Source organism: Cheilinus undulatus, linkage group 24 (genome assembly GCF_018320785.1).
Source record: "Cheilinus undulatus linkage group 24, ASM1832078v1, whole genome shotgun sequence".
Lineage (NCBI taxonomy): Eukaryota > Metazoa > Chordata > Actinopteri > Labriformes > Labridae > Cheilinus > Cheilinus undulatus.
Window position 1 is genome coordinate 7999030 of NC_054888.1, and position 21436 is coordinate 8020465.

A 21436-nucleotide genomic window follows, 5' to 3' on the forward strand; every position below is an offset into this window, starting at 1 on the left:
GGAAAAGGCTTATGCTCGTGTTCCTCAGAAGGTTATGTGGAGGGTTCTGCAGGAATGTGGGAGTCCGGGGTTGTTGCGGCGAGCCATCACGTCCTTGTATAACCAAAGTGAGAGTTGTGTCTGCATCCTTGGCCCAAAGTTGGAGTTGGTGTGTTGGCCCCACCAGGGCATCCCCTTATCACTGATTACATTTGTGATTTTCATGGACAGGATCTCAAGGTGCAGTCAAAGAAAGTGGTGGATTGTTCTCTCCAGGGTGGGGAATGAGTCTCTGCCTCCGGTGAAGGAGTTCAAGTGTCTAAGGGTCTTGTGTGCGAGAAGTTTACAGACAGACTGGTGCAATGCAGCTGTACAGCGGCATTGTGTCGGTCTGTTGCTGAGACAGAAGGCAAAACTTTCGATTCACTGGTTGATCTGCCTCCTGGGCGCCTCAGGAGTCATCCTAAAACAACATGTGCACAAGTCGTAATATGTTACTTTTTATCAATGAAATCATATCCATTACTGGTTTGGAAGTTCCTAAATTGGCTGGGAAGTAGAGGGACTCTAAAACTGTCAATGTCATGAACTTTATGATAATTATATAAGTTAAAAGCACTCATTTTGCCTTTCACCTGACAAGAAATGGCCCTTTAGATCTATTTCTTTCTCTTCTATTATCGGCTTCAATAACTCCATGTACTGCTTCATTAGCTGCAGAAGAGGGTCCCATTTTCCTTTAGTCAGAGGTACAGAAAGAGAAGGTGTTTTAACCCCAACTAACCCTGGTGTAATTCAAAAGATAGCCATGATGGCTGAAGATGAAACTGGAGAATTCAAACTTAAAAGGACATCACACTTCATGACACATCTGGACTTTTGACATTTGAGCTCAGACTTCTCCTCTTTCTCCTCCTCCTTCTCCCTCTCACTGAGCAGACTAATTAACCGCTCTCCCACTGCCTCGTCTTTCCCAGAGAAGCTTTACACTTTGATGGACAGTCGGAGAACGGGGAATTGTTCCAAGTGTTAACCACAAAAGGCTGTCAAGTCAAGAAATGTACAAGCTTTTGTTATGTTCAGCTTCCTTATTTATTTTAATCGTGCTTTCCCGCAGGATCTCGAGTTGTTTACAGGAAAATCCCTGAGCGATGTATCCAGAGATGCTGTCCATGTTGCTTATACATCTACTTTTTAACAACAAAGCAGCATTAATCAGCCCTCAGAGGGCAGTAAGATGGATTGGTGTCTTTCCAAACATCGAGCAGTCAAAACTACCCAGGCAATCGTTTCTCTCTTGACCTTTATAGGCTTTCCTCTTCAGTCTTCTTCGGCGTGCGGTCAAGAGCAGAGAAACTATCTGGTTAATTGGAAATGATGGCAAACTAGTATGTTGCATCCGAGATGGCAGAAATAGAAAGGGCAGAAAAATTATCTCGAGTATCTCTGTCTAATGGAGTATTCCACAGCTCCTTTTTATATATCCGAACAACCTCTGCTATGATAGGAAAAAGCTCCATTTCAAACCGTCTTTAATAAAGGCCCAAAAAGTATTACCTGGGCACCTTTTAAACCCGTCTCCCATTTAATGATTTCATTCTTTTTCCAGACACTGCCTCTGTAACCCCCTTTATGGTTTCAGTTCAAGGGTTCAAAAGAAACGACAAGACTTTTAGGAGACGTCTCTCCACCATTAGCTACTTTTTACCTCTCCTTTTTCACTTCTTATGTAGTTATAGAGGAAATACCCAGTCCTGACAGCTCTTTCCTGACAAAATTAAGAAATCTTTTGAGAAAAGTTTAGGTGAGCATTCACATCCTTCATCTCTAATACCAGGTTTCTGAAGTTTTAGACTGTCATGAGACAGGTTAGTTTTACCCTACTGAAGGTGTGTTGAATCCTGCCGACAACACCAAATATGCAAAGGCAAAAATTATAGACTAATCTGCTATTTCCAACCAAGTGCAGGATTTCATTGAAGAGTCATCTGGATGTAAACCGGGGCTTCAATATAAACAGAGCGAGCAGCCTCTCTTATCTTACTACAATCAGTATATACATCGCCTATAAGAATAGTACTATCCTACATGGGTATTTTAACCTTTTACTGATTTTATTCTAAATCAATCATGGTCATTATAATTTCACTTTTTTAAATAAAAAATTATAAAAAATACCACTTTAATGTCAAAGTGAAAACAGATGTCTACAAAGTAATGTAAATTAAACAAAAATAAGTAAAGTAAAATAATTGACTGTGGAGTGACTGCCCTAATTCAAAAGAGGTCCAGCAAATTAGTGCTTGTAGTCTCACAATAAGTGAAATAGGGATCACTTTATTGCAGTGAATGTGTTTCAAGTGATTGTATAGTATAATAGACACCTGTGTCTTGAACATCCAGTCCCTGGTTCATCAGTATTCATGGCTACCATTACACCACGAAGACAAAAGACAAACACTTAACTTAAAGAAAAGATTTTTTGAAAAGTGCAAGTCAGGGGATGGATATAAAATATTCCAAGGCGCCAAATGTCCCCCAGAGCTTAGTTAAATCCATCATCAAGAAGTGGAAGGGATATGGCACATGCATAAATCTGCCTAGATCAGACCGTCGTCACAAACTGAGTGAGTGTGCAAGGAGACTAGTGAGAGAGTCCACCGAGACACCTATGACTACGCTAAAGGAGTTACAAGCTTCAGCAGACGATGCATACAACAACTGTTGCCTGGGTTCTTCACCAGTCAAAGCTTTATGAGAGTGGCAAAGAGACTCACATTGAATCTCCACTTGAGTGACCAAAAGGCATGTGGGAGACAAAAGTTCTTTGATAGAGACCAAAATGATTCTTTTTGGCCATCAGACAATTACTGCACATCACCACAAACACACCATCCCAACTGTGAAGCATGGTGGTGGCAGCATCATGCTGTGGGGATGCTTCTTGGCAGCCAGCCCTGGAAGGCTTGTAAAGGTAAAGGGTTAAACTAATAGGCAAAATACAGGAAAATCCTGCAGGACAATCTTATCCAGTTTGTAAGAGAATGATGGCTTAGGAGAAGATTTATTTTTCCAGCAAGACAATGAGCCGAAGCACAGAGCTACACAGCTGCCTTCTGAAGAGTACATCTCTCCATTTGTTGTAACTGATGTAAATGCAGAGCAATGTAAAGCTATATTCTACATATTGGTGAATGGCTAAGGCTTTGCACCACACTGAGCTCTTTTTGCTGTAAGAAACTTGTAATTAACTCCAAAACAGTATTAAACTTCAAGTGTATTGACAAAAAAGTTAATAAAACTAAAAAGCAAAGCTTTCTTGGAGCATTACTTGTTTTAATAAATCCTGTGATTCTTTGTAGGCCAGCTGAATCCGCTATCTTCTTCCTGACGTCAGCAGGAAGAGAGGCGTATTTCTCTAACGCGAGTCCTTTTGGTAAGAGCAAAGTCTATTGAATCTTCAGCTGAACAAACATCTCTTTGAAGGGCCATGTGGTCTTCTTTGGAGCTTTTTCCTTACCAGGATGTTCTTGACAAGAGGCTCTAAGAGGTGCAGGAGTGGAGACGTTTCAGCACTTGAAAGGACATGAAGGTTTTCATTCAGTGTTGGAGGTGAACAGTCTGTCTTTGCCTTTTCTGATATTAGAAATCTCAAGGTCAGGTCCTCCTTGATGCTGGCCCTATGTCCATTTATGAGCTATGACATAAAAGGATGAAGTTCCTTACTGCGTCTACAATAATGCCTCTATCATCTCCAGTCTTCCTCAAGAAGTAGGTTATTATCCTGACACCAGTAGGTTCTGTTTTTTAAGTGTTCAAGTAAGAAATTTTCTTTATTTCTAATCAAATCCATCATAGCTTTTTCATCAGCAAACTTCACTATGCTGGAGAACTGGGCAATATTAAAAAAACAAAGATCTGAGATTGTTCACAGCAAACTGAATTCCACTTTTGGGGTTAAAATGTGAGCTGTAGCCAAGTTTCAAAAGCGCATTATGTAGTTTATATCATTTATCAATACAAATACAATTTTCATTTTGTTATTTACCGTAAAATCAAGCATATAGGTTGCCCCTAGTCTTTAAATCTCCCAAGGGAAAATAGGTTTAAACCATCCTTTGTGACCATTTCTTTCATTCTGCAAAGTCCAAACTATGCAGTTACTCTGCAGCTGTGTTGCTCTTTTAGTACCATCCGGGGCCTTTTTTGCCAAAAGAAGTTGGTGCATCTACTAGCAATGGTAAGGTAGATGAGCTCTCAGCAGTACACAGTAATACTAGCGGTATACTTCCAGTCTAGATGCATGCAAAGAAGTGGAGTGCCGGTTAAGACATGAGCTACTTACACCAAATTTGTTGGGTGCAGCAGGCTGTAAACACGTTTATATCTGCTGTAGAAAAAAACATCTTAACATGGGACCCAATGGGGATTCTTTGACTTTTGATGCTAGCCTCAAGTGGACACTTGTGGAACTACAGCTTCTTCTACTTCTCATTTTTCAACACTAAAGATTGTGGCTTGAGAAAAAGGCTCTGCAGAGCTATTTTCTTTGTTCCTTTATGGCGTGACCAGGCTGTAACCTTGTCACTCTTGACTAGAGAAAAACTCTTAAAACCCTGAAATATTAATAAATCCATATAAAAGAGCAATCATGAAGTTCCCCATCTGTGAGAGAAAATTTTGCCGGTTAATGCTAATAAAAAGAAGCCTTTTTTTTCCCTGGACACCCATATAAATTAAGAGGCTCATGTGGACTGAATGTGCTGCTGTGAAAACAGTGGAAGAGCTGAAGTTTTATGCAGATATTCGAGCTGAATTCCTAAAAGGTCCTCATCAAAATTCAATAGGTGTTCAAACTGTGAGTAATAATTTTAAAAAAAAGTCTGATTGTTTGTCCTGCTTATCATGGAGTGAAACTTTAAATTATCCAATTACATGAAAATGCAAATCAGGGCATATCTGCCTATTTTGAACCAAGCCGAGCTGACTGAATTAATTTCATAAATCTCCCTCTATTTATCTTTTTACATCCACTTTCTGGGGTTATGGGTAAATATCCAGCAGTTTAAAGTCATGCATGGGTTATCTCTACTAAGTTTTTACTGGCTTTGTGCAGCTCTCTAATCACTACGGCATCTGTCACTGCTTTAAAACTTCCGACAAGCCTCATTACCACACGTCATGCTGGCAAGATGGATAGTATTCCTTCTGTCATGAAATTCACATCAGAGACTAGTTTGATGTGCTGATTAATGACTACAAACTGGCTCTATATTATTTATTTTAGGTGGAAACCTACCAGGTCTGCTCAGCCTGCTGGCTCGGCCAGTCCAGGCGGCACATATGGCCGACAGTGCCGTTGGCCTTGGGGAAAGTCCTGATGACGCTGAAGACGGGATAGGGCACCATGATGAGCAGCGACACCACCCATGTGGCGGCGATGACACGGTAGGCATGGGATCTCGTCTGCCACGACCGAGACTTCAGAGGGTTGCAGATGGCGCTGTATCTCTCGATGGCAATGGCAACAAGGCTGAAGGTGGAGATGCTGACAGAGATCCCTGAAGAGAAGAGAAGGGGGGTAATTAGATAAACCATGGCATTTTGATCAAGGCCTGAAATCAGAATGTTGTCAAGATTGCTATGAAATTTGGTCTTGATATTCATAGTACAAGGCCAATACTAAAAGTATGCTCTAATGGTGTGATCAGTCAACCTTTAAGAATGACTTCTCGACCATTGATGCTCCTCAGAGTAAAAACCTTTACATTTTAGACACACCAAGACTTTTTGGTATCACCAAAGGACTTAGTATCCTCTGCCAGTGTGCAAGCACAATTTGAACTCTTGTACCAATGCTTTACCTGTATTTTTGTGTATTTGAACCCTCTAACTGTTTGATGTTAATGTCAAAATCCCCTTTTACATTGCCTATTCAAGACAGGACTGCTTCACATGTCAGGGAGGGAGAATGGTGGAACAAACGGGAGTAATAACTAATTCAAAATGGCATAACTGTCATCATCAGACCTTGTTGGGTTTGATATCAAATGTGAAAGTACAAAGACATCATTGGAGCTTTGTTACAGAGCTTCCGTGTAATATTCATGTAAAAAAGGCTGACAAAGAATAATACTAAATTTAAGTGGGGTTGTTTCAGGAGGGTTTTGGCAGCGTAGCCCATGTAAGTAGTATGGTACCACATGAAAAAAGAGGCATTAACAGTCTGTGTCTGTGTGGGTAGGTCTTAATCAGGCTTGCCCATTTTAGGACACTGCAATTTTACCCCATTCTTCTTTGACAAACTGGTCAGGTTGCATGCAGACAGCCCATTTCAAGGCCAGCTGCTAATTCTAAATTGGACTGAGGTCTGGGCTCAGTCCAGAAATTCACCTTGTCTTCCTTTAGACCGTTTCTGTGTAGCTTTCCCTGTGTGCTCCAGGTCATTGTCTTGGTTGAAAAGAAATCTCCCAAGCCGTAATTCTCTTGCAGGCTCAGTAAGATTTTCCTCCAAGATTTTCCCCTCTTCTTTTACCCTCAATGTTTACCAGCCTTCCAGAGCTGGCTGCCGAGAAGCTTCCCCACAGCATGATGCTGCCACCACCATGCTTCACAGTGGTATATTTGTGGTGGTCTCTTGTCTGATGCCTAAAAAAGGCACCAGCTTGCTCTCATCAGACCAAAGAACTTCCTCCCACCTGACCATGGAGTCTCCAACATGCCTTTTGGCAAACTCTGGTGGAGATTTAAGGAGTCTTCTTCAACAGTGTCTTTCTCTTTGCCACTCTCCCATAAAGCTTTGACTGGTGAAGAACCCGGCCAACGGTTATTGTATGTAGAGTCTCTCCCATCTCATCTGCTGAAGCTTGTAACTCCTTCAGAGTAGTCATAGCTGTCTTGGTGGTCTCTCACTCGTCTCCTTCTTGGACACTCAGTTTGTAAGCAGATTTTCTCTGAGTTGCTTGGAGTGTTCTTTTGTCTTCATGTTGTAATGGTAGCCATGAATACTGATTAACCAGTGAATGGACCTTCCACTTCCTATTCCTCTAACTGTGAGACTGCTAGCACCGATTGACTTGACCTCTTTTAATCTGCATTCCTAAAAAAGCCTCAAAATAAATAGTAAAAAGGTAAAAGTGATCATTCTGGCAACTAGTTAAGAGTGCGCAGAGCATGTAGCTCCACTCCAGAGAACTTCAATAGAGGGATTATACCAGAAACAATGTTTTTTTATTTGCATTCCCTAATTTTTCCAACGAAACCCAAAAATAACCCTTCCAAATGGGAAAAGACCAAACTGGACTTATTGGTTAGAATTGGCAAATGGGCTTGAGCTTATATCCCACTTTTGTGTTTGTCTGATATCTACAACTGCTATGTAAAGTGTCTATCAGAAATATTCAAACCCATTTATATAACTTCATACAAATGCAAGTCCAGCGCTAATGCAAATTGACTAAAATCTCTGGAGAAAAGCTGTACAATTATGATTTATTTCAGACTTTTTGGTTTAACAAGTCTTGATTATATTCACATTAATCAAAATTAAATAAAGATCTCCATAGACATCATTTTCATTCAGTAAAAAATAGGTTTATTGCTAAAAAAAGGATTCGAAAACATCATCTAGCCTTGTATTTGCAACAGAAAGTTGATTAGCAGTTGAATTAGCCTAATTAGACTCTATAAAACAAGTACACAGGAGCACTTCAGTGGCTGTTTACGACACATGAGCTCCCCAGCACCTTTCTGCCAAGCCAAGGACACTGTCTCTATAGGATGTAATAAGGGCTAAATGCCTTCATAGAAAATTCAAGGCCTAGACGCATTTGCATGTATGAATATGCATCAGCTAAAGAGGGGGAGGCAGTTTCAGCAGCTCAGTCACTGCATAGCATGTGATCCAAGAGTGAGCCAGGTGAGACAAATAGCATTAATAAACCTATTTGTGTGGTACTAGCTGCTAGAGAGAAGCCCCATAGGAAATAATCCATCATTCTGATCCGGTGTTGCAACAATAAGGAACATCCTCTCTCCACTGTTTGCTTGTCACATATTAATCCCCATTCATTGTGTCGTTACAAGCGAGGAACTTATCCAGGCCAAACAATAGCTTTCATTATCATTCATGGGAGGAACTCATTATGCATTCTCCTATAAGCATGCAGCTCAATCTACAGGAACCATGCTGAGCGTTGGACCGCTCTGTGGTTTCGTCAGAACAGTCTGTCCTCTCTGGAAACGGCGGTGATCTCGCCTATAAACCTGCGATTAAATTTGTCTTTCTTTCTCTTGTAAAAAGCGTTATCAGGAGCTTTAGGATTTTGCGGATATTGTCGAGGGCAGGGAGTGCAGCAGTGGTTTGTAAGACGGAGAACAGTGTGGGATTTGATATGGAGTATGATAGGAACAAGGGAACGGCTTTGTCTTTATTCCTGCCTTTCAGAAAAAAGGAGGTTACTTGAATGGATACTCCAGAACAAAGAGAACATCACTGCAGCAAAAAAGCCGTCTAAATGTCTTTATACTCCAAAAGCAGCTGGAGACACTCTGCTGTACATGATCAAAATCATTTCTACTCATTTAGAAAGGGACAATTCTCTTGATTGCTGCTATACTGATATAAAACCTGACACGACACTACATTCAACTGCACATTTAGCCGAAATGAGAAGGACAGGTACATATTGTAGTTCCAGTTCTATTTCCACTACATAACATGGGGCTTCAAACAGTGAGACATACCTCCTAAGAGTGTGCTAAAAGAGAAGTGTGAGGCATGAGAGTCTGGTGAATATGATCATTTAAAACAACAGTTATACTAGAGTTATTTAAACTAGAGCAGAACTGGCATGAATGACAACAGAATGACGCTGATTAAGTCAGATAAAGCATAGAGGAGGAGCTGGGGTGGAGAAGGGTTGCAAAAGGGAAGCTTGCAGAAGGAGCAGCGAAGCATAGCCAGGCTAGAGCAGTTTCAGTATGGCGATTAGCCGGGGCATGGCTAAGACGTGGGACGGGGACGGGGCATTTAGAGGCTGGAAAAGTAAGTGAAAAATACCTGGAGGAGCATTTTGCAACTAATCTTACTAGGGCTGCATGATATTGGATTTTTGATGAAATCCAGATTCTTTTTAGCTGATACTGATACCAATATTTAAACATGCTATTCAGTTCAGTCCTTTTAACACACTTTAAGGTTTGAGGATGAACAAAGAAATGAAATTAAGTCCTTAAATCACGCTTTAGAGTTTAACAAATGAGGATAAATTTAAAAAAAAAAACTTAAACTGATATAAAGTGCTTAACAAATTTATTAGACCACCACCCAAAGTAAGGTTTATGCCACAGCTGCCCTAAATTAACAGCATTGGTAATTACCAAAATCATTTTTTATGTTTCTGCAATGGTTAATACACCAATATGTAGAAGCTCTTTAACCCAAATGATATTTTTAATGCTAAAATATAATTATTATTGTTATCCATGAATTTTCAAATGTACTGATTTAAAAAAAAAAGAAAAATAGTAAAGCACATCATTATTTCTTGATTAATATGTCAAATTATAGTTATTTACTTGCATTCCTGAACAGAAAAATGAGTTTTAGAGGTTGAATGTTATGCTTGATTAATTTCTGACTTCTCAGAGAAGCCCAGTGAGCCGGCTCAAATTTGGGTGAATTCAGTTTGAAATCCCTCATTCCTGTTTAAAATGGTAAAACGTCGAGAGCTCACTTAAAAAGTAAAGAGTCCACATTAAAGCACTTCATGATGCTGACAGGTGGTCTAATAAATTTGTTAAGCACTGTAGGTCTGTTGGTCCAACCTAAAACTCCACAAATTCATTAGCATATATAGTCACCATAATTGGTGGCCATATATTCTGTGCGTCTGCGTTAATTTGCACGTCACACCATTGCTCCAATTGTCCTTGATAGCTCCCAGAAGAGTTCTTGGGTGCACTGTTTTGAAATTGGTGCCATGAGTAACTCATAAATATGTACAGATTTTCAATAAAATCCAAAATGATCGTGCCTTTTACTTTAGTTTACCCCCCTCCCTGTCCCATTCCTCCATTATTCCCCTGCATAACACTTACGCTCGCTCCGCCACAACGCTGAAGAGGAGACGGCCTTCTCTCTCAAACATGTGAACTAAAAGAAGGAACAGGCTCATGAGTCTGCTGCAGGCACAGGCAAGCTTCTTCATTATTGTTCCTACCATGACTACTATAGCTTGTGCAAAGTTTGGTGAAACATCACATGTCAATACGCTTTGTATTGTCAGTTAATTACTATTGCAATGTTGTATAACCTTCTGCTTTTGCAAGCCCTAGGTGACACAGCTGTTTGCATGTTTTAATGATAAATGTCAAGTTTTTATACTTCAAATCATAGTTAACGACAAGGTATGGTTATCAGCAAAAGTCTGTGACTTACTATGAGGGCTGCCAGTCATTTCTTAAAATATGGAATCATCCCAGGTCAGTAACATGACAAGGTATAAAAGGAGCAATTTGGAGAGGCAGTCTATCAGCAGAAATCATAGGCAGAGGTTCAATCTGCAAAAAACTGCCCTTTGGCAGTTATCATGCTAAGATGATGATATTTGACAGAGATGTTCATTTTTTAAATGATTTTTTGAAATTTTATTATTCACACTGTGTTGACAGAATTTCCACTGTGTAGACAAAAAACACACTCGCCCTCCTAATGCCCTTTTAGGCCTCATTGACTACAATTAAAACGACTTATTTTCATTGTACTACCACTGCAATACAGAAAGAAGAAATCCTGTTAATTCCTCTGTAATTCAGTCATTCAGAGGTAAAAATATTTACACACCAAAAAAAAGACGCCAAATTTTCACCAATTTTTAATGTTTGCAGAGGCATTGTGGGAGATAATGGCCTTGTTTGAACTAACAGGATATATCAGTGACTGTAGGCAAGTGAAATTAATTATTTCAACTAAAACTACTTTGGGTGTTTTCTATGGATGTCAGAGTCTGGTGAAAAATTAAAATTATGAAAAAGAATTCACATCTGCTATCCATGATGAGGACTGGAGTTAAGGACCAAAAATAAAAAAAATAAAAAAAAAAGGGTTTTCTTTCATGTTTAATATTTCTAATTATATCCAATGTCCTAAAAGGGCTTTAAGAGGGAGAGTGTGATTTTTTTTTTTTTTTTGTTATTACACAAAACTCAATAGTATGTCAAAATCAGTGTTGCTGCTAATCAATGACATATCCAAGACTGATAATCCCTGCACACAAAAAAAAAATCTGATTTGCATTTTTCCAATAGGAAATGGTTCATTTTTTGTCAGAAAATGTGGCATTGTGTAAATAAACTGGCATTTACAGGGTAAAAATTATGAAAAATAATTCACATCTGTTATACATGATGAGGACTGGAGTTAAGAACCAAAAATTTAAATTAAAAAAATTCCATTTACTTTCAATACTTCTAAATATATCCAATGTCCTAAAAGGGCTTTAAGAGGGAGAGTGTGATTTTTTAAAGGAGGGCCTGAGGGTTAAGACAAGACATAACACCACTTGTTCCCAAACATGTTGTGCCCTTGTCCTCCTATGAAAGGATCTACTGGAATTAAATGTGAGAATAGAAAACAACGATGGAGACTCTGTGATGTATGAAAAAGCAGAAAACTCAGAGGTTATGAGTTTAGAGAAAGTAACAAAAGTAATTTAAGTCTAGTCATCTTAATGCTAGTGTTTATTAAGTCACTGATTCATCAGGAGGGCTGTATTTATATATCTGCAGTGACAGACTTCAGACGACTCGCTAAGTCTTGTAAAGAGTTATTTCTGTGCACGGAAGAACAGAGGAAAGGGGTGACTCATTAGCACGCTCCAGCTGACATCATAAAACCAGTGTTACAAATTCTCTCACACTTTCTCACGCTGAGGGTGACAAACTTTTCTGCAGAGCACAAAGTGGAGCGGCCACCAACCTCGTTCAATGCCACAATCCTGACTGACCGCTGGCCTCGGTGCACTAACGATCGCCTACGACGTCCAGCCGAAGCTCCGGTGAAGCAGAAGGACTTAAGTGGGTGGTACAGTCGACACATGCAGATCTTATCGCAGCGCCGGCACTGTAAGAGTCTCGCACAGCAAGTTTCTCACACCCACACATCTCTTTCATGTTCACAGAGAGGACTGAAAAGCATCGAGGAAAGGTGAGGGACGGGGGGCTTCCAGGGAATTGTTGATGCTGGAAGGTGTTCATGCCCAGCTCTGATTGTGTAAATGAGGAAAACAGAATACAGAGGTTTAGGGGGGGGTTGGCCTTTTTGTTTTTCTCCTCAAGGATGCACATTTATCAAAAGAAACAACAGAAGTAATGAGGAGAAAAGCTGAAGAAGAGACATTTTAGTGGAACTTTACAAAACAAACAGACACAGCAGGATTAAAGGATAATGGGCATTTTAAGAAGAAACAAACATGCTGTAAATGAAGATAATAAAACCATTAATTTACGCTGCATAAAGCTCTTTGATGATTGTTGTACTTACTTGAAGAAATTTACCTCAAAATCTGCTGTATTAGACTCACTTTAAATGCCTAATTTTCATCTGAAAAACTGGCTTCCTGTGCAACCAAATACCAGCATAAATGGTTTAATGAACAAGGCTGGCATTGCAACCTTTTAGCCGCTTTTCTCCTTCAAAATCATGTTATGGAAAACGGTGCATTAATTAGTAAACAAACCTTGAGGAGAGCTGGTTTCATAGAAAAAGACTACAAGAGTCACAAAGACCTGCCAAGACAGTCCTGATATTTCCATTGATGGGTATTTGGTGAAGTTTTTTGCAGAAAAACAGAGGCTAATAAATCAGTTTTAAAAAACAGGGATAATTGAGCTGTTTAATAAATATTTAAGGGAGTATCTGACATGATCACGTCATAAGTGCAAGAATGATTTTGGCTGGATTAAAGCGTGAATAAGTCCAACAAAGTGGAGGAAATAATGTTGGTAAAAATGCATTTAAATGAATAGATGGCTGTCAATTTCATTTCTCGCTTTGTCAACTTCTTCGCATCGAAGATGGTCGTCTTCAAGAAATCTTTAAAATCCCGTAACAAGAGCTGACTAGAAGGTGGGTAGTGTGACTCTGGTCTGCATTAAGCAATTAAGTAATTGCATAGGCATGGCAGAGGAGGCCAAACGACAACACACTAACAGTGTAGACCAAAACCTGGCAGCCTCCTGGTGAGTTTACAAGCTCAAATTTACTCAAAATGCAAATATCTAATAAGACTTTTGTTCAATATACATATGAGAGATACAAAAATCTATCCAATTAGGTGAATTCGTCTGATCATGTTGGGTTCCTTTTAAGAGTTTTGCTCTTATATTCCTTTAAGGTCGTCCTCTAAGTAATGTCTCCTTTTAAGCTGCAGTTTGGTCAGGTTTATGATGGTCTGAGCTGAAATAAAACATCAATGTTTAATCTTGATTTCACACAGGATATAACAACAGTCTCAAAGATGAGAGGAGAAAAAGCTCTGTTGAGACAATCAAAGAGTTTCAGGATGTGTGAACGGCTTCATCCTGCAAAACTGCTCCCAGTCGGGTTTATATCAAAGTTTAAGGAGGGCACAGCCCTGTTCTTGGCAAAAACAATTTACTAACCGTTTCTATAAAGCTTATGCACATCACTCATTAGCATGTTAAAAATACACGTTCATTCAGGAACTCTCTCATCACACGTTTAACCATTTTATTGGCTCATAAGATGCTCCCTGGGTTAGTCAAGCAGCATGCTTAGACTTTCCAGGGAGGTCATGGATAGAAAACCCCACGTGGATAGATATATTTATGATAATGCGTATTAAGTACAACAAAATTAGGTAAAAAGCAATTAATCTATAGCAGCATGAATCTGAATATGAGAGTTCAACAAGCTTTATGCTATAAAGGAGGAGGCTGGGGTGGAGGAGGCTAAGCTTAACCCTAAATCTACTCATGTAGACATTATGCAATACTTTTCAGAAATGCTTTGCATGCAAGAAAACAGGCAAGTTAATGTAAAATTAGACATTTTACACCACCAAATAACTGAAATAGGATGGTCAGGTGTTTGACTCTAAGATTTGTAGTCCAATAAGGCTCTTACAAACAAATCGTGACATTATTTTAGGCTTCGGGACTTGAATTTGAATTAATTTTGTCTTATATTTGGCATAAAGGAGATAAACATATAAAGAAGTAAAAGAATCTCGTCAAAGTGACAAAAAAACCTTGTTAGAAGCAAGGCTGGTGTTATGTTTAAGAGTGATGTGTCCTGAGGAGGCAGGAAAGAAGAAATGACTGTTATTTTTCCTAACAGTCATGATAAAACTGCATTAGAGGTAAGGAAATATAGCTTTCTATATGGCCAACCACCATTAGTCTGAATCATTGTTCAGCAGTATTGATATAGATAGCAATTTTACAGTGTAAGGAAATGCAAAGACTATAACCTCCGCCACACTACCACTTTAAATCCCTACACTTAAATGCTAAAAGCTTAGTTGTATTGACATACGGTGCACTGCCAGGTGATGCTCTCAGCTCCCAGCATCCTTCGGTAATTTAAATAAATGGCAGAGCTGTAGGTAAGCAGACAGCTCAGAGAAATTCAAAGTGGACTAATATACTCCTTGTCCAAGGATTTAAGAGTCATGTTCGAGAGCGTTGAGCCAAAATTTATCATCTCATTCAACATTTCAATCCAGGTTCACTCGACCATCCGTCTCATTACAGGGGACGCCAAATCCGAGGCCAGGGCCAATTTGTAATGGAGGCTAGTGGAATGAAATAAGAAAACTTAGACGAGTTAAAGAATTTACCACAACAACTTTTATTTCATACTCCGCACGTTAATAGCGTTTATGCAAATGTGAATTTCTCAGATTCATTACCTACACTGGCTCGAAAAGGTCTGCACAGCCCTGTTAAAATGCCACGTTTTTATGCTGGAAAAATATGCAAAGAAAAATCATTACAGAGCTTTTTTCCACCCTTGATTTTTCTTGGAATAAAAATGATTGAATAAAAAAAAAAAAAAAAAAACATTTTTGTGCAGCTGGAATTGGGGTTTTAGTTAAGGTGGAGGGAATTCTGAACCATTGCAAACACAAGTCTGTTCGGCACAAACTATCAGGTATCTGCTAGACAGTTTAAAGAAAACATCAAAATCTACAGACTGGCCCAGCCAGAGCCCAGACCTGAATCTGTCTGAAAATCTGTGGGGTGACCTGAATAGTGCTGGGCACAGGAAATGTTTGTAATCTGACTGATTCTGAAAGGAAGAGTGGGAGAATACTACCAAGTGGAGAAGGGTTATGCAGATTGACTCCTACCTAAAAAGAATTAATGTTGTAATAAAATCAAAAAGTGTGTCGATGAAGTTTTACTCTAGGAGTGAGCGAATTTATGCAACCAGGTTTTTATTTCTTATTTTTATGAATTCCTCTTTTGAATAATTTTCATGTTTTCTACTGAGTTGTTTTTGTTATGAGCTGCATTAAAGGTGGGAAAAGTTCTGAAATGATATTTTCACTTCATTTTGACACAGCAAAAATGTGGCATTTTAACAGGGGTTTGTAGACTTTTCAGAGCCACTGAATTTCTGCATTCATCACATATTTGCTTCTGTTGTTTAACACTCCAATGCTGTTTCTGTGTCTCCATGCTGGGCTGTAGTTTTGACTCAGAAATAGTAAGGAAAAAAGGAGTGCCTGTATGATTGGCTCAAGCCCTACATCTTTAATACAGTACACAACAATTCTTCTAATAATAGATAAATATACAAAAACATGCCACCTGGTTCTATAGCATCCTTTTCCATTGTCTTGCTGTAGTGTCGGCATCAGGTGCTGCGGGACGCTCCCTTGTTTTGAAAATTCTTTTGGCTAAATTATTTCACAAACAGGCTACTGGATTAGCATATGACACAGCAGCATTACAGACTGTAGAAATGCTACATAATATACCTGCAATAAATCATGATTTCTTTCTTTGAATTTCTTTGAATTAAAATGACCACAGCAGTGATGCTAATTTTCTTAGCCTATTAAGGCTAATTTCCATTATGAGTTAGCATCAAGCTAACAAGCCAGTGAGAAATTGTGCCCCCTTTGTGGAATCTGCTGGTATATAAGACACTCTAATCATGATTGTTCACCATATTTATTGCTATAAACAACAGCTCTGAATTTGGTAGGACCATATTTTAGTGAGCCCTAATTACCAAGTAATTTTATGGGAAATAGTGTTAATTATCTAGTAATTTATCAAGAATAATGTGGTAATTACCCAGTAATAGGATGGCATTTTACCAAGTAATAACTTGGAAATATGGCAATATTAAGCAAGTATTTACCTTGTTATAGTGTATTAATAAACCAGTAATCCTAGTAATGTTGTGACAATTCTCTGGTTAATACATGTTTTTACCCTACACCAAACCCCTAACCCTGACCTTAAAAACTACTTGAAAATTATTCGGAAAGGACTCACTTTAATTTAGTAGAACAAAATAAAGAAATTACCAGGGAATTATCGAGCAATGTCTACAGAAAATTATCATCTTATATCTAAGAAATTACTTGGTAAATATCAGAGAATAGCCACAATATTACCAGGATTAAGGTAAGGATAAAACACCAACTTATGACTGGGTAAATACCGCCTTATTCTCTAGAAATTACTAGATAATTTCCACTCACCTCTATAAAATTACCAGGTGATTAAGGCCGACTAAAAGTAAGTGCTAGCTTAAATTTGATAGCAGCAGTTTTTAACAAATATTAGCATTGAACTTCCTAGCTAAGACTACCAAGGGATAGCGCTACAAATGACCTCACATGATGTGACAGAAAAGTTGTGACTTCTTTGTCTGCACTCATTTGTGCTAACTTGCAATACTGTGAGCTAGGAATTATCTAAATGCTAATATTAGCTGGCTAACTAATGGATTCTAAAATAGGCTGTTGAAACTAAATTTGGTCCAGTGAACCTACAGAGATTTCACTGTCCATTACCTTTTTGGTTTTTAGTACAATTATCATTATTTTATGTGATTTGCAACCTTAAATATTTGACAGTTGAGCAGTCTCAGTGAGTCGCCATGGTTTCTCAAGTGTAGTTTTGGAGCCTAGCAATGTCAGTCACTTTAGCTGAATTGCTTTCTGGGGCCAGAGATTTGCTAGCCGTTTTAACGTTGCATTCATGTACGCGTCTTGCTGTATCAACTGTACACAACTTCCTGGTGTGTAGGATGTAAACTACAAAAATGGATACACTTTAGGAGGTTTCTCTGCTGTTAATGCTGAGATCAGAACTAGCATTATATAATCAACAGTAATATCAGATTAGCTCAGGCTGATAACTCGTGGCCAGAGCACACCATCTTCACTTTTTTCTTTCTTTTAAGATTTTATTTTTGCACCATTTTGTGACTTTATTGGATAGAGGAGGACAGTGGATAGACTCTGATACAGGGACAAGAGAAGGGGAGGGACATGCGGCCCACACGTTTTTCTTAAACAAACTTAATGTGATTGTTACAAAAGACAGAAAGAGCCCTTGCAAATGACCCTTTGTTTAGTATTTTTTTACACATTTGACTGGCCACCACTTTTCAGGGCAACTTTTCAAACTGCTACACCTATTATACATTATTATACAGGTTTAAAATTGATTTTTAAAACAGAAGCTGCCTTTGCACTAACTAAGGCTGCCATGTTTGCTCCTTCTCCACTTCTCGCCACGCCCCTACCTACAGATAAATCTTAGCCTCGAATTAACCAATACAGCCAAGTCATTTCTAAAAATATCCACCTGTACAGTGTGTACCAGTGAAAGATGAGCTTTTCAGACCAAAAATATTTCTGAACCTGGCTGTAAACATGTGTATTTCTACTGTTAAAATGGGAATTCTAACATGGGTGTTAATGGGATTTCCTGGGACTTTGCAGCCAGCCTCTAGTGGACAATTGAGGAACTGCAGTTTCATGCATTTTTGCATCGTGTACATTTTCTCCGAATCAGGATGCTGCCTTCTGGCTTCGATAGATCTGCTGGTGTGATGTTGGAGGAAAAAGACCAAATGTGTAAATACAGACCTATAAACTGACCGTATATTTTATACTCATCCAGTGTCTCTCAGTTTCTGCAGGGTTGTCATTCAAGCTGTGATTTCAGACAGTGGTGCAGATCAAAGCTCCCCTCCCTGACATTTTCCAGTATTGAGTGGCTGATGTCTGAGCTGAGGAGATTCTGCTGTGACTCTGGCCAAGGTGCTGCCAAGCTAATTACCACTCAACTAACCAACTAAATACTCGAATCTCCCCCCTGTGCTTTATCCTTTCTTCTGGGGATTAAAAAATGGTCTCTAATCCCTTTTTCTTGTTCATTAAAGCCGAGTCAGGCGAGCGCTCACAGTAGGCTGCTTGATAACTGCCATGAGTTAAAAACAGCGAAGGGGTTCTCAGTGTAACACAACCTGGGAGAGGAGTTTTAGATTCAGCCGAAAGTGCGCCTGTTCATCCTCGGCTCACGCCTATAATTCTTCAAGTGTTCAGCTGAGTGCTGCCCTGCAGGAGCCTGAAGGCAGAACGACTTCTCAAACCAAGACATGTGTTGTAGCTGCCAGTAGTCCTCAGAAGCCACAAAACAAAACACAAATTCTAATACATAATGCAGACGTTTCTCAGGATGATGGGTAGGGCTGACGTGCTCAGCTGGTAGCTGGTTTGTGATTGCATCATATGATCAGCAATGAAAAACAAACATAGATACATGAATGTGAATGAGGACTGCACAAAAAGACCCAGAATATTACAACATTGACCTCACATCTGCCATTAAAACAGTGCTGGGTTTATGATTTATGACCATCTGTCGCATGGATGAAAATAAGGATGGACGGAGGATTATGTCTAATGGGTGCATGCTAACAGATGAGTCTGCAGAACGACTGATACAGAATCAATGAGACAGGATAGTCACAATGATCCTGTGCATTGATTGGTTTGGGCTGAATGAGGGTTTGCTTATGAGCTCAAATTAGACACTCCAGGGAATACTTATTGCTATGGATTTTCTGTATGCAGATGATGTTAATATCTATCTATATATTACATTTAGCTTGAAACAATTCTTCATGTAAAGAACAATCATCAAGTGCTCCCACTGCACCATGTTTTCTTACATTGCTCACTCAGAGCTTAATTACTTATTGTTGGAGCAATAGGATGATAAAAGAAATCGGGATTTTCCACCAGAAAATAAGAGTCTGTAAATCCCAAACAATACAAAAACATACGAAGCCAAGTAACAATGCAAATGAAGAACATAATCCGTCAGAGTACTCCATGCCTTTAGGGGGTCCGGCTTTGTTTTTGGAAGAGAGACTGGGACAAGCATTGCATTAATTACTCAGACCAGAAATTAACTGTCGCTGCCTTGGCCTTGCTTTCATTTGGACTAAAAACTTCCACCCTGTGGTTGCCAAGTTCATCTCTGAGCAATTTCCAAAAAAAGTGTTCCACTAAACTCAGTTGTAGTGTGTGTTCTTGCCTTGTGACGAAGAATGCCTTGTTCTGATCCTGTTATAGGATATCATCTGACACTGAATTAAGCCCTAATCACACGGGATTAGTATTACCTGGGGATCTCTAATAATTTGTGACAACCAAGGAGGACGTCAGTGGATTTAATCCTGTTTCATACCTTTTTCACAAGGGATAAGTATTATATAGGGGCCTCTGGTAATTTGGAAAAATCCTGTGGGATGTGTGTGTTTTTAATCCTGTCTGATACCGTATTTGCACAGGATTAGTATTACCCATGGACCTTTGGTAATTTGTCATATTCCAGTTGGACATATCTGTGTTTTTAACACTGTGTGAAACCCTGCAAGGAATGAGTATTACCTAGGGACCTTGGGTAATGTGTAAATATCCCCTGGGACGTCTGTGTGCTTAATTTACGCTATTCAATATGTTACGCTATTCACATGGGATAAGTATTACCTAGGGACCTCTGGGAATTTGAACTCATTCCATGGAACATCTGTGTTTTTATCCTGTGTGATACCCTATTTACACAGGATTAATATTATCTAGGGACCTCTGGTTATTTGTAAAAATCCATAGGGACGTCTGTGTTTTTTTATCCTGTGTGATACCCTATTTGCACAGGATTAGTATTATCTAGGGACCTCTGATAATTTGTAAAATTCCAGTGGGATGATTGTATTTCTTATCCTGTGTGATACCGTATTTGCACGGGATTAGTATTACCTGGGGACCAATGGTAATTTGAAAAAATCCTGTGGGACGTCAGTAATTTTAATCCTGTGTGATACTCTATTCGCATGGGGTATGTATTACCAAGAGACCTCTGATAATGTATAATATTCCAGTAGGATATTTGTATTTTTAATCCTGTCAGCGCACACAGAGGTCCACAGGTAAATACTAATTCTGTGTTAATTGCCATGTCTGTAATTTAAGGTGGTAATTATGTATTTTGTACAGTTTGTGAGGCTTTTTCTGATCAAAACATGATAAAAGAGGCTGTGTAGAAGATTGTCTTTAATGTTTTGACTCAAATGAGCCATTAATGTGCTTTTCTTTCAGCTGACTACGTCTTATTTTGGAATGCACGTCTATATTACCCAATTCTGTTGTAGCTTTCTAACATTATTCTGTTATTACTGCAGATTTTACACTTTTTAAAAATAATTTATAGTCAAATTAACACCAAAATATACATTTTTTAGCATCACATTTAGCAGAAATTGTGAATTTTTGACCCCACAAGAAAACAAATGCTTTACATTTTTTAACACTCCCTTAAATTCATAAGCATTCAACTTGAAGGGTATTTTCAAAGGGTGTGGTCCATCCATGTTATTTATGGCTATTAGATATGAGAAAAACATATTTATTGACTAAAAACTTTAAAGGTGGGTCAAAATCGACCCCAGGTAGACATAACAGTTAAATTAGTCTGAACAAAAGCAATGATGCACACCTCGGCTCTCTAAATACACACAGTACTTCTGCTTTCATCCTTTACATGTGCCATCACTTTCCTCATATCTCATGCATCACTTAGTATGTGCGATGAGATGTGTCACTCTGTATTCAGTGATCACAACAGGTGATCTGCATATGGATAAGGGTTGCAAATGTCTGTGTGTAATGCAAAGGTCTAAAATTAAAAGAGTGAAGAAAAACGCTGACAGCGTCAGCTGCAGGAAACTGTTAAAACACTGGAAGGAGAGGTTCATATTTGACATCTCACTTCTCTCATATGAAACAGAATAGGCTCTCTGTCTGATCACATGTTCAGTAAATAGGCTCTAGTTAACAGTACGTAAAAGATACATAAAGGAAACGTCACCTGCTAAAAAGATGCACTACATTTC

At 38.9% G+C, this 21436-nt stretch overlaps 1 protein-coding gene across 1 annotated transcript in view; it reads right to left on the bottom strand.

The window, feature by feature from the left end:
• The window catches only part of cckbra (cholecystokinin B receptor a), a 77664-nt gene that overhangs the window by 14330 nt on the left and 41898 nt on the right, over nt 1–21436 (bottom strand). The window contains exon 3 of the mRNA XM_041782208.1: nt 5279–5540. Coding sequence (XP_041638142.1) covers nt 5279–5540 — 262 coding nt within the window. The remainder of the gene's footprint in view (nt 1–5278; nt 5541–21436) is intronic.